The sequence below is a fragment of the Sceloporus occidentalis genome, unplaced genomic scaffold (genome assembly GCF_023333645.1).
Source record: "Sceloporus occidentalis isolate IW3139 unplaced genomic scaffold, rSceOcc1.0.p SCAF_16, whole genome shotgun sequence".
NCBI classification, from domain to species: Eukaryota; Metazoa; Chordata; class Lepidosauria; order Squamata; family Phrynosomatidae; genus Sceloporus; species Sceloporus occidentalis.
In genome coordinates, this window is record NW_028316996.1 from 15,924,526 (window position 1) to 15,939,096 (window position 14,571).

At 38.7% G+C, this 14,571-nt stretch overlaps 1 protein-coding gene across 1 annotated transcript in view; it reads left to right on the top strand.

Moving 5' to 3' along the window:
- Positions 1-2,573: 2,573 nt before the first annotated feature.
- LOC149303090 (microtubule-associated protein 1B-like) overlaps positions 2,574-14,571 on the top strand; it is a 28,138-nt gene continuing 16,140 nt past the window's right edge. The window contains exons 1-2 of the mRNA XM_089481833.1: positions 2,574-2,754; positions 12,560-12,661. Of these exons, the coding sequence (XP_089337959.1) occupies positions 2,574-2,754; positions 12,560-12,661 (283 nt within the window). The remainder of the gene's footprint in view (positions 2,755-12,559; positions 12,662-14,571) is intronic.

Here is a 14,571-nt window from a genome sequence, read left to right on the forward strand (position 1 = left end):
GTTTTTGTGCTAAAAAAAATCATCTGACCCATACTTACAGGCATCTGTTGAATTTAATAGCATGACTATGGGTATTCACCTCTCTTAGATCTCATGCTATCAAATTCAAAGATGCCTTTAAATATGCGCTTACTATAAAGAACCCTTTTTGCCGCTTGAAATGAATGGATGACCTCTTGTTCTTTGCTTTGTCCTTTTAATAAACAGGTCATCACAGTTGGTCTGGTATTGTCCCTGCATGTATTTGATGTATAACGATATCATATCCCCTCTAAGACACCTTTTTTTTTAGAGAACTATGCCCTGGTGTGGCAGGGACATCTTGTGCTACTACATTTTAATCAGTGTTCTTAGCCATTTATGATGACACCATCTTAATTTGCAGTAGTTGTTAGTTTTATCATAATATAGTGTGATCAGAGACCAGTCTCCCATCTACCGCTGCAAAATTCCTTGAATTCTTTCCTATCTTATTTTGATGCGTGTGGGGCCCAGAGTAGAACTCAAGAAAAAGAACAGGAAGGATTTCTGGGGGACCTAATGTATGTTTTATCATTAAATGCTAGAATTTCAACTTGGAAGCATAACTGACAGGTGCATCTCTAGCCACAGTTTAGGGGTTGGAATCTACACTGCCCAACACATTGACTTGGGGTGATAATGGGAGATACAGCCGGTTATCAGGTGTCTCCCATCACGTTCTTGGTTCTGTACCTGTGTATAGTAATATCATGTATTTACCAATGTTTACACCGAGATACAGTCATGTAGCTGGTCCACCACAATCATTGTCACTGTCACTTTAGTTATGCCATGTACTATGTTATGTTCTGTTTACCCATCGTATAGCACTGCAGAATATGATTGAGCTATATAAATGAATACAAATGTTTTATTAATAAACTGTGAAAACCTGAGTACATCTGTTTGTGCCTAATAAATAAATAAATATATATATATATATATACCGGTATATTAACAAACCTCATAGAATTCATCCGATATTCTTAATATGACATGGCTATTAATGGTAGTCGCATATAGTAGAGATCTACTGGATACTTTAAAAATTACATTTGAATTTTTCCATGAAAATAAATAATAAGCATTCACTTGTGTTTTCAGACAACATGGAATTAGCAAGAAAGGTCAAAAGTGATCTGATAGCACTATTAAAGAACTTTAATGAGATGCTTTAGGAAAGCATACTTGGATAACCTTAGAAAGCAAGGAGGCTGGGTCCCAATCCTTGTCCACAGGAAAGCGATGTCCCAGTGGGCTCCCCCAACCCTTGCACATACTGCTAGACCTAGGCTGTGGCCACCCTTGCCCAGGCTGAAGTCACTGGAATATGACATCATTTCTCAGCACCCAGACATAGCATGTGAGGAACTTGAGGGAGCAGGAGAGCTGGCACCATCCTACCCTCTCCCAAGCCAAAAAAGGTGGGTTGTGTGTGTAAGTGTAAATAAATATGTTACGTTATGTGTGTGTATGTTAGTCTGTTTAAGTTATGTATAAGAGTGTTCTGTTAGCGTGTGTGTGCATTTGGTGTTGAGTGTGTATATCCTCATGTAGTATAAGAGTGTGAATTGGTGTATGGGGGTTAGAATGCCTGTGCATGAGTGTATGGTGTTAGCGTGTGTGTAAGTAGTGTTAGCATGTGTGTATGGGTGTCAGCGTATGATGTTATTGTGAGTTTATTGTGAGTTTGTGTGTCACCATATGGTGTTGACTGTCAGAGGCGAGCTGTATGGTGGATTGGTGTTAAATGTTTGTTAGTTAATACTGAACCCAGGCACCACTAACCCTAGGCTTGCCCCTGTTCTTGTATGGTGGAATGATCGGTGAGCCAATGGCTGGGACAGTAGAATGACATGGAGCAGGCTCGTGGCAGGGGCATGGGGTCCCAAGTGTTAGGAATGTACCGGACCACAAGATTTCTGATGATGACTCTGATTGTATGAAGCGCTGCATAAATTGTTGAAACTATACAAATAAAAGATAATTATATATATATATATATATATATACATCAAATGATAAAGTACCATATAATAAAGCAATATCATATATTTATAAAAGCTATTTATTTTTTCATTTTATTATTCAAGCTAAACCTCCAACATACAGACACCCAGTGCTGGGCAGCATAACAAACCATATCAGTGTGTTACTGATCCCCTCTGATCTTAAAGTATTGTCATGATATATATATATATAAATATCAGCATGTTTAAAGCCATCTCTTGAATGCAGAGTGGGTGATCGGGCTATTGCAAAGTTCTGTGGCCCCCTGGGCTGTGTATGGCTTGAGCAGGGAGCCCCTCTTTTCTTTCTGCTTCCGGAGGCTATGATTTGCTGCAGATGACATCAGACGCGGATGCTGGAAAATAGACTGCTAGCTAATGTGATTCTCCTCCCAGGGTCCCAGCCCAGACTCTCCATATAAAAGACAGGCTGCCTCCCCTCCCTGGCTCACTCCCTGTCTGCTCTCATCTACTGCGCCTAGCTGAGTGGGGAGGAATAATCACAAGGATATAGCAAAGGCTGCAAAGAGGGAGTTTGCAAGGATGGCAACTCTGGTGGAGCCAGGACCGGACATCCAACCTTCAAACAGCATCCTGAATCCATCTTCGACCTCCCCCAGCCTATCTCACAGGTTCCTTGACAATAAATTTTACCTGCTGGTGGTGATTGGAGAAATAGTGACAGAGGACCACCTAAGATGTGCCATCGCTAATATAGAAAGAGGTAAGAGACAAAAGGAATGCTTAGAGGGGCGTCCGCCCCACCTGCACCTTACTGGGCTACTGGTTGCCCAGAAAGCTTTTGTTGTAGCCAGCTTTTTGCCTGGGAGAAAGTCCCATAGGTTTGGCTGATTCTGCATTCGCGGATGGTATGGAAGGTGGTGGTCTTTTTTGTTACTGTGGTCAGACTGGATCGTGAGAGCAGAAGGAAAAATGCATTGATCTTTTGGGGGAAACAAAGACAATCTGATGCAGCCACTCCCTTTTTCTGTAGAGTCGGTGGGTTGCAGATCTAACAGTTGGCAAGGAAGCAGCCCCTCCCACGCGAGAACAGACACACGAGGAATACACAGCAGTGGGTCTGGAAGAATACGCTCTGTTAGAATCTTTCTGTAGACACCAAATCCACTTCGATGGCCAAACATATGGGTGGATGCGATGTTAGAATAACATGTCAGCAGTAAGCGTTAGTGATGGCAGCTTGTTTACGGGTGTGCTAAGTATAGACTTTGTCATTAAGCTGGATTGGTGTGATGGGAGCAATAGGTTGCTTGAAGCACGTGAAGCGTGTGAGGTTTCCGCCTGGATACACGATGTGTTCCCTGATGGGGGCTGGAAGCCAAGCGGTGTGATCGTCTTGTTGCCTAGCTGCCAGCCAAGGTACAAATCTCGGGAAGGGAGAGGGCACCAGAACCCCCAGATACAGCCGAAAAGTCCAGTAAAGGGGCACGGGGGGCATCAGCATTGGCTACAAAGGAAAAGAGTACAATAAAGCTGACAGGTACACGGGATCAACATCAGGACCCAAGTACACGACAAAAAGGACACAGCGCACCCCGCCCAGTGTATGTGTGTGCCTGTATATATATATATATATATATATATATATATATATATAAATATATACATTCATACATATAGAGCTGTGCATATCTATCGAGTGCATTATAATACAGTTGCTGGCCACCAGCAAGGGCTTCGTAGAGGTCATCCAGATACCCTGCATTTTAATACATTGTGAATTTGCTTCCTGGCTTCTATCAGGATGATTATATGTCGAGATGGATCGATTTTGCTTATTTATCGCAATAAATCCAAATACCACTATATGGAGAGGGGGGAGTGTGTTAGTAGTATTTATCCGGTTAGGCAGTTGCGTGCATGTCATACGAGCCCCACATCTTTGTAGGCCTTATTCCACTGATTCGGGGAGCCCCGGTGCCCGCGCAGGACACACACCCTGCTCCCCGCCAGCTGCTTGCCCTTGCAGTAAGGGGTGTCACTGGCAGAGGGTCAGAGATGCCGGTTGGTGGGCGTGGCGCACTCCGCACTGCGGTCCCTACGGCAGCGCACAGTGGACAAAGAGCGTTCGTGCAGGCAGAACGCGGAATAGGCATGTGCTCTGTGCCTGGATGTTGCTGTGTCAATTCCTGTGCACAAATCTGCTTGTTCATTCACCGGTGACACCATTTTGGTTCACAGTCACCCTCCTTCCACATTTACTTCTCATGACGTGACTAAAGCTATTCATTTAATACCATCTATAGCAGGATTAGCCACCTTAGCTGCTGCGAACTACGACTCCTATGAGGCTCAGCCAGCCATCCCTTTACTTGCCACACAGAGTGGTATTTTACCAATTTGGAATTAAACAAATGAGAGCATAGAGCCAGGTTTACAAATAAAAAAAGTTATACAAATTAAATATTTTTTAGCATTTCTATAATATGATTGTTATTTAGAATCATCAAGTACTGGAGTATTTTTACACTAAAAATAAATGAAATTATTATAACCTAATATATGATTCCATAGATTTTTTTTCTATACAATATATTATTTATTTGTAGCTGCCACTAATATACAGTATGGAAAAATGATATATGTTCATTAAAATGTTTGGGAGAAGGGCCCTTTTTACCTAATTCATCTTCGTCAATTCTGGTTTTGTCAGACCCTGAATTTATGTATTGTAGGAAGCGATGTGTAAATGGTTGGCGCTATATAAATAAAACATAATGATAATAATCATTATTATGTTTCTTTATGGATGGGAAATGACTTTTACATAGAATGCGTGGCTTTAACGGAGTGGTTTTTGAAGCTATGCATGCACACCCACTTTTAAAGAATATTCAACGATATAAGAAATAACTCTAAGAATAAGATTGAGGGACTTAATAGTAAAATAGCAAACCATTTGCCAAAAAGCAAACAGGAACTGCTAGAAAAAAATAAAATATAATGATAACCTTGTATATTGATCAGCTTTCATCTCTCTAAAAGCAGTTAATTGAAAATCTGAATATAGCAAATTGTTGTAAATATTTTTTTGGTGTTGATAAATATAATTGTTAATTTTACGCAAGGCGTCATCTTGCGTGCTGTGTCCGGGGTAACCGCACCCCACCGCTGGATCACGGGATGACGCGAGTAAGTTATTGGACGTGAGGCCTAGGCTGTGTTCATGCCTCCTGCTGACTCAGATATTATGGCAGCAATGAGATGCACCTCCAGAAATAATGACATGCGAATAACCCGTAACACGAAATTTAGTTATTAAAATGAATAATGATACACGCCATTTTCAACGGTACTTGCAACTATATAGCGACCCGGTGATGTCATGGACATGCTTCTAATGTTGCAGGCATCTATTCGGAATCTATCTGTCCCGGGGCATTTGTATGTTTTGGGTCAGTAGAGTGCTGTTTTTTCACATATACATTTGATTTTGTCCAGTATTTAGTTTGCTGACCACAAAGAAGGGTCTACTTCTGCTTTAAGGAGAAAAGGTGTCATGGCTCAATCTTAATCATCTGTCAGACCTCCTGCCGAGGAAATCAATTACTAACAATCACTACGCTGCAATAGACTTAAGAGTTATATGGAAAGCCGCCTCGGCAGTGTCGGGTTTCATGATCAGTGGACCCTTTTTACAATGTTATTTATAATGCATGATTTTCCAATAATTGTGAAAGAGGAAATGGCAGATGGATTTAAGTTAAGTGAGAAAGAGGTACATGAATGATGAAGAATATATAAAAAAAATAAAACAGAGGGACTATTTAAATATTTATTCCGTTATCTTGTTCATGATATATTTCTCCTTGGTGTAAGGGTGTAGTCAGAGATTTGTAACTCTATTTGTAATGACGAAAGAGGGCATGGCTCTTCATGACCTATTGATGATGTGATTAAATTAATTTTTAAAATTTACTTTTGAATATTTTAATTACCAAGGCTATACACTCATTTAAACATTTTTTGTGAGATTCATTTTCTAAAGAGCACTCTGATACCCTCACACACCAAACACTGGGCTTGTAGAAAAGATGGACTCTTGGGTGGGGAAGAACAGCAGTTGGATTTTACGTCCTGAAGAGAGAATGGATGTCCACATGGAGCACCGTCAGCAGTTACTGAAATCATTTTCCAGGATTCTATATTTTATTAGCTGTGCTCACAGGGATGGATATCTTGTGGGATACACTGTATCTATGTATATTAAAGTGCCCTGCAGATGTGGTGGATTTATTCATTCCTTCCTTTATAGGTGGCACTATAAGGATGAGTGCATTTTGCCGCACCCATTAGGTGTTATTTGTGTTATGCATGTTTTGAAATACTATCTGTGGTAGATTGTTTGAGAGATAGCTTTGTTGGCATGTATCCCCTGAGATGGATAATTATTGCTTATAAACCGCACCGTCAGTCCGGTATCTGGTCATACGCTAGTAACTGTATATTGAGGCAGGTGACAATACTGAATGTAGCATCATCAATTAAGGTGCAGCCATAAATTACGCCATGTATTATATATACCGATCATTTCTTAGGTTTGTCGTTACTATAAATCATTATTTTCTTCATTTGTTAGCAGCATGCTGTTTTATAATATTGCAACATAGGGATCACATATGGGGTAACTCTAGTACAATATGGGGTACCTTGGCAAATCAACAGAGATACTGCATAAAAAAAGACTTTTATGTATCTGGTTATTGCTGCAGATTTAACGTTATTTTCCAAGAAAACATGCCCTATAGATTATTATTGATTGGCAAATTTTGTTATGTTTTAACTATTTACTCTTAATAATTACCACTTGATACATTTAAACCTAGCAGGTTTCATGAGTTGATCTTTTCATCATGGTTGGGCTTATATGAGGACCCCGCTTCTTAATGTTGTTAGAAAAGTAAAATCCCAAGAGACAATTAAAATGCCAGCTTTCTGCTGACAAATATAATTCATAAATTTCCATTAAAATGGTTGGATTTAAGCAGGGTGACATGCTAGTAAGAAATGCACCCATTTAGAAAATCAAATACAAATGTGGTAGCTTCAGACTATGTCAAGATGACAATCTGCCCATTTGCTGGGAGACCTTGAGGCTATAGGAACTTGCAACTGCTGATTCCAACAAGGCCCTAGACCTAACAGGTACCAGATTTTAATATCCCAGAAAAAGGGAATAGCATGGTGTAAGAAAAAAGACAAAGGAGAAAATAGCAGTTTTTCATTGAGGAAACAATGAAGTTGAGGAACACTGATCCGGCTCCCTTTAGCTCTATAACGTGTATTTCTGCTGCTGGGGAATTTTAAAGGATACATGGGTAGTACTTGTTAATAATGATTAGGTTGTCCTCTGTTTAGGAACTTGATATAAATAAAATTGTTGCAGTGTTCTGTTACTATTTCCTAATTTTTTTCCTAATGATTTTCCATTTCCTCCGCATGCCATTTTACTTGCTAGTCAATTATGAAGCATATTGTCGGCCATGAATATTTTATATCTTCAAAGTAAGAGCCAGCCAATGCAGGTGGGAAGTGACCTACTTATGGGCTCACGTCGTGGTTCAAAGGGCGAAGCATTTTTTGATAAGTGCAAAGGGTTAGAACTCTGGGGAAATAAGCTGAGCCCAGAATATACTTTCTAAATATAACGGCATTGAAGGATGAAGGACGCGGTTTGAATTTCTTAAGCTGCCATCGCATCTACTAGTCACAGATGAGTATATATTATCCGAGGCAGGGATTTCAACTTTTCAACCACTTAAAACATAATAAATGTGCCTTAATAATAAATGTAAATTTAAATGAATAATGTCTGTCTTGAATAGCAGATTGTCATAAAAATTCAATGAGCAGTGATTTGCTAACGGTCCAAGGAGGGCCTCAAGGCTAAAAGTGACACTTTCCTACAAAATAATCCTGTGGAGACAGTCACCATTCAGAACATCTGCTTCCAAATGATTGGTAAGAAATGGCCATAGGTATAAAAATAAAATGTCTAGAGGATTGTCAAACCCAGGGCTAGAATATGCTCTTTCTTTTTTGATTGATTGACTGGGGCAAATAAAAGTTTTGTTCTAACTTCATGGTAAACTAATAAACCTTAGCAGATTTTTATTCTTTCCTATGAAGGTTTAATCACATAAAAACAACACACAAATTGTTAAAAAGCCTATGTGGCTACAATCTATCCTTGTCTGCCTTTGTGTCACATAACAAATAATCCTTCCCTTAAAGTGTATTAATGAGCCGACATAATTATTTATATGGAAGTTATGGGCATTCCAACTGTACTAGGAATTGTCTTTGTGAAATCAGATTTATTTAGGTGGAACAGCATCTTTAAATATAACTAATCATACTTCAAACATTGCATTGTAGTTTCTCAACATCATACTGTGAGTATCCTAATGAATTTTGAGGATCTCCTCAGAAGACTTTGGGTGATGATTCTCTCTTTAATACCTGTGCTAAAACTTGTGCGAGTGACAACTCTATGCCACAGCATTTCAAAACAAATATACAAATAGCGTAACCAATAAGTTCTTATTATTATTTGCTCGTTTTTGTTCAACCAGTATTTATGTTGATGCGTTCTTCTTAAATATCTTTTAGTCTTAATTGCGGAAATCTTATCCATTATCATTGGGTTCCACTCTAGTTTTGCTCCATATTTTACCTAAAGTCTTTCTTCCCTGCTATACTTTCTGATAACCTTAAGCTCTGATGTCATAATACTTTTTTTGAGTTCCATACCCCTATTTCCCTACCACCTTCAAACATGTCCACAAGGATTGTAATTTCATTATACAGACTTTAGGACACCTGAGCACCAGGTCCCTCAAAGCCTTCCTACTATTCGTGTTATTTGTAAATGCTGAAAAGCAGCTTTAGATACATTATTTAATTAAGAAGTACTATTTCAAAGAAATGTATTTTGCTTAAAGATGGCATTTGTGGCATCACAAATTTTGATATAGATATGCAAAAGTTGATTTAAAGAATGCCTGTGAAGTACCGGTAATATGAATATTATATACCTATTACATTATTATAGGGATCTCACCCCTGATGACAAAACAATGGAGGGTTCTTAATAAAAGAAAGTAGTTGAAGGGACTGCACAGTAAAGGCAAAGATGATATTCACGGTTACGCTCCTATTTACATTGCATTCATTAATATTTTTCTGATTTATTTTTTCATTGATTGAACTGGACTTTTATTCATAAAGTCAGTGTCTTTTTTTTTTTCTCAATCAAATCAACAACTTAGTGTCACTTACATGGTTACTCGTATAGTGCAAATTATAGATAAAACTTCAAAGCACATATTTTTACATCCCTTCTTTTTAGACAGTTTCTCTGATGGGACTAGCAGCATTACAATGATAAGACATCTGCTTCTGGTGGCTTTCTGTCTTTTAGTTGGCACATGGCTGCTTAATCTTCTTATTGGTTGCATGGGCAGATAGGAAGTCACCATAGCTAAATGGAATTGTCAATAACTTTCATGGTGCTCCTAGGGGAAAGATGAGGAAGGATAAAGACATGAGATGGCAAACCTCTGTGGGCAAGAAGAAGTAGAAGGAGGACACATGAAAACAGGGATAAACCTGCAGAGAGAACATGACATGGTAGGGGTCTGCGGGCTCCAAGACACTGATAACAGAAGAACATGAATTATGGAGATAGGTCTCTAAAGCTCCAAGATGTATTCTAAGGAGACACAAAGATGGATTAGTGAGGGTAAAAAATGAAAATACTTCTACTCTTATCAGACAGAATGTATGTGTTTTGCTAAAACAAAGGAAACACATAGTGATTGCCCTTTGGTTATTGGTCTACACTTATTATTATTGCCTGAGAAGATATAGGTGAACTCAGACCCTTCTGGCAATGCAGAGCATAGCTACCTTCACAAAAGGTCATATGAAAATTAAAGCTCATAGACCCAACAGTGCTATGGGTTACCTATCATAAAAACACTGTTAGTGATACAATATATTAACTTGCAGGGAAAAAGATACAATTTATGATGACTTGCCTTGTGGTTAGCGTTTTATCTTGTGCTTAACGTGGGTTAACTACTAGAGCATTTAAATTTGGCTAAATGAAAGATTTTAAGATATTTGTATTAAAAGATTAAGAACGTGTTATGTGTTGGGCTTTTGGGACAATTATCTAAACTACCTGTTTGCCTGTTTTCTGAAGAAAAACTGTTAAACTAGTAGCCAGTATGAAAGCTGTGGCCAGTTGCATAATGGCATACATCATCATAGCAGAGGATATATAATACATAAAAGTCAAACATTTACAACCTCTGTCTTTTGACGCAGCAGGTCAATTTTAATCTAACATGGATTGTCCACTTTTTTATTAAAAAATATTTGAGTTAGTATCAAAATCTCCATGAACTCTTGTGGGATCAGGTTAAACTGGGGCAGTTTAAACATACTGCCCCTGCCTTATTATAATGGATCGTTATGTCCTAGTGATATACAATTAAAGTGTTACACAAATGGGTTCTTTTAACTTGGGCCAAACATTTAAAAAGCTTGCAATTATACAAATTACTTATTGCTTGGCATTACTGAGAACCTAGAAATATTTCCTTTAAAGAATGCCACTAAGCATCATTAAACATAATGAGACATTCTATTGAATTTGTTATACTTAATATGTTAGCATCTTCATATCCACAGTTGATTTAATGATGTAATGTTTTTTATGTGACATGCTTTTATTCTGACATAGTTGCTCAATATAATAGATGCATCTTAATAAAGAGCTCTGTTCATAAAAGCATTTTCTTCTTAATTTATTGTATATAGTTGGTAGAATCCCCACTTCAGAAAAAAATGTATATTGACTTCCATCAAGACACTAAAAATTGATTAATTTATAAAAAGTAGTTCAATTTAACAAAATTGATGTGGTGTTTTTTAATTGATTAGTGATTTTTCTTCTCGTTTGTGTAAATTCCAGAAATGTATCAATACCATATCCAGGCATGGGAAACAGTTACAGTTTAACCCATACAATGCTGGTAAATAATTCATGACCATAAAATTGGTTAAATAGTTAATGTGATACTGTCTTTAAGCTACTTTGTGGTTTTATTGTTGTTTGTTTTACCCTTTTATGGCTTAAATATTATATGTCTAAATATATAATATAATTTCTAGACGCAGGCCATGATGGATCACAAAGACATCAGGTTTTATGTCCCAGGAAGCATAACTGTTATTTAAGATCTATAACATTTTGCAATGTCCTTGCAACAGGGGGAATATATATGACTTGGCTGTGGAAAATACTGATATAAATATATCAGATAGAGGCTGAAACAGGTTAAGGGGGAATTTTCAGATACTATTTTTGGGAAATGAAGGAAGACTGACATGGAAATTGGTTAAGAGAGTTGGCTAGCCTGATTTTCCCCCTGGTGATAATTCTGCCATACAAACCCCAAGAGACCCGACCAGGCCTTTCTCGCCCCAACATATGAAGGCAGGTTTCGTTTAGCTTCACCTATTCGCTTTTATTCTTACATTTGTTGATTTCATGCATTACCCTATTACCAGTACCTTGAGCTCTATTTCCATTATGGGAAAATTATATGTGGAGGATAGATTTAAGGAACATAAGGTTTCCTCTACATGAGAGTGATGATGATGATGAACCAGCTGATGCCTTAAACCGTGAGGAGGAGAAGAAAGGCTGGAGCAGTAACCCAAGATCTTCTCTTTTTTCTTTCTTTTCTTTAGTTTCTCCAATTTATTTGGTCCATTATTTTTGCTACATACTTTCTCTTCCCTATTTTTTTCCCTATGATTTGTATGTCTATGACAATGAAACTGCATCATGCTTTCTTAAACTCCTTCACTGTATTAATCTCTACCATTCCATGTATCCACTAAATATTACTTTTAAACCTTTGCCCCTATAGCTTAAATACACAACCTTACTAATAAATTGGTGACGCGTAATGATGCTTGATAGATTATGTAATTTATATAGTCATTGGTTCATTGTACTCATTGGAATCAAGTAGACCATGTCCATGGTGTGACGTTTTCATAGGCTGCACATCTACAGATGAAATGACAAAATGCCAGGAGAATAGATGATTTTCACACGAAAAGACACAACTGTAAAGATAAATGACATCATTCTTATATCTTGTTGTTTTTCTGATCATTGTCACATTGGGAATATTCCCACTTTATAGCAAGATTGGTGTTAATGTTTTAAATATATTATTTATTAATATAAAATGTAATATAAATTAATATAAAAAGTAATTAATATATATTTTCATATATTATTGTTTTTTTGAGAAATATACACATCCAATGCAATTCTTTTAATGTCCTGTCTACAAAATTAGCAATTTTTTTATGAAAAGTTTTTGCCATCCGTGGTGTTTGGCAGTTCTGAGCACCCTCTGACTCAACAAAATATCTAATATAATTTGGAAAAGTAAAGTGATGTTTGTTTTGTTTTTCAGGAATCCGGTCATGGGACACAGATCTGATTCAATGCAATTTAGATCAAGAACTTAAACTTTTTGTATCACGTCATTCTGCCAGATTCTCTCCAGAAGTTAGAGGTGAGATGCTTAATTTTTTTGATAATTTATTATTTTATCGGGTTTCTGCACATTCTATAATTAAAAATATTCCAAATAATTATCATTACTTGTTCATTACTTCAGTATTACAAATAATTACAGTAATGGATTATGTGCAGTTTTCTATTTACCGTATTTGCTCGATTATAAGACAAGGTTTTTTTCAGAGCAAATGCTCTGAAAAATACCCCTCGTCTTATAATCGGGGTCATCTTATAATCAGATCTCAAATAGGTCTGACTATGAGACCACTAAGATCCAGATCCCCCGCCGCTGCAGGGGACCTGGATCCTCCTGTCTCCCCCCCCCGCCCCACTTACCGGTACTTCTGAGCAGGGGCAATTGCCCCCCAGGCCGCCCGAAATCTTATCTAAATGGCCGCTGGGTGCTGATGCCGCCGGCCGGCGCTACTTTAATACTTTTGTTTAAAATTTAATATGGCAAGCCGGATCGGCTATTAAATGAGAAAAAAAATAGTATTAAAGCAGCGCCGGCCGGCGGCATCAGCAACCAGCGGCCGTATGCGATGGCCGCCAAGTGATAGGAGCAGCTTTCACCCCTCACGCTGCTCCATCACTATGCGGCCATCAGATTGTTGGAAATCGAATCTAAACGGCCACTGGGTGCTGATGCTGCCGGCCGGCGCTACTTTAATACTTTATTTAATTATTTTTAATATGGCAAGCCGATCCGGCATATTAAATAAATAAAAAAAAGGATTAAAGTAGCTCCGGCCGGTGGCATCAGCAACCAGCGGCCGTTTAGATAAGTTTTCCAGCAGCCTGATGGCTGCATAGTGATGGGAGCAGCGTGAGGGGTGAAAGGTGAGTGCGAGGGGGCGGAGCCACTTCACTGTACTTGCCCCCCGGCCTTAGGCTGCCAGCCCTCCCCTGCTTCTGAGTCCCCGGTGTGTAGCTGGGGCAGCGTGTAGATGTCTACGCGATTTGCGCAGACAACTTCCGCTGCAGCAGGAAGGAGGTGTGGCTAGCAGCGGGGGTTGTCTGCGTCCATCGCGCAGACCTTCCCCGGCTGTCAGAGATCGGAGTTCCCCGCACCGGTGCGGCACCCTCTGATCTCTGGCAGTCGGGGAAGGTCTGCGCGATGGACGCAGACAACCCCCGCTGCTAGCCACACCTCCTTCCGGCTGCAGCGTAAGTGCGTGGGATCTACACGCTGCCCCGGCTACATGACAGGGAATTCAGAATCACCGGTAAGTTTCGGGGGGGGGGGGTGTTAAATGGGGGCCATAAGGCATTTCTGGAGGCAGAGTGCTCTGTGAAATGCCTTTTAACCCCTTAATGCCACTCTGCCTCCAGAAATGGCTTTATCATGGGGCACAGTTCATATAGGGTTAAAAGGCATATCATGGGGCACAGTGGCATTTAGAGGGTTAAAAGGCATATCATGGGGCACAGTGGCATTTAGAGGGTTAAAAGGCATATCATGGGGCACAGTGGCATATAGGGGGTATAAGGCATTTCTGGGGCAGATGTGCATAACTGGAAATAAAACCAAAATATTTTTCTCAATCATAGCTTTTATTAAAAAAAAATAGTTTAGATGAATTAACATTTACTGGTAAAACTTTTTTCCTATAGGGTCGTCTTATATTCAGGCTTTTTCTTTTTTTTCTAAATTAATATTCAGATTTGGGGGGGTCGTCTTATAATCAGGGTCGTCTTATAATCGAGCAAATACGGTATTAAATGTCAATATCTTCCTTCGTGTCGCATGTATTACTTAACTAAAGTGTTCAATCTATCTGAGAATTCTGGAAACTGATTCCTCTAGAGAAAAAGTAGTTTATATTTTGTGCCCATCTGCAGCCATCAAACAGCTGTTGGTTTTATTAAAAAATATTGTTTACATTATGACTTTTTGCAAATTCA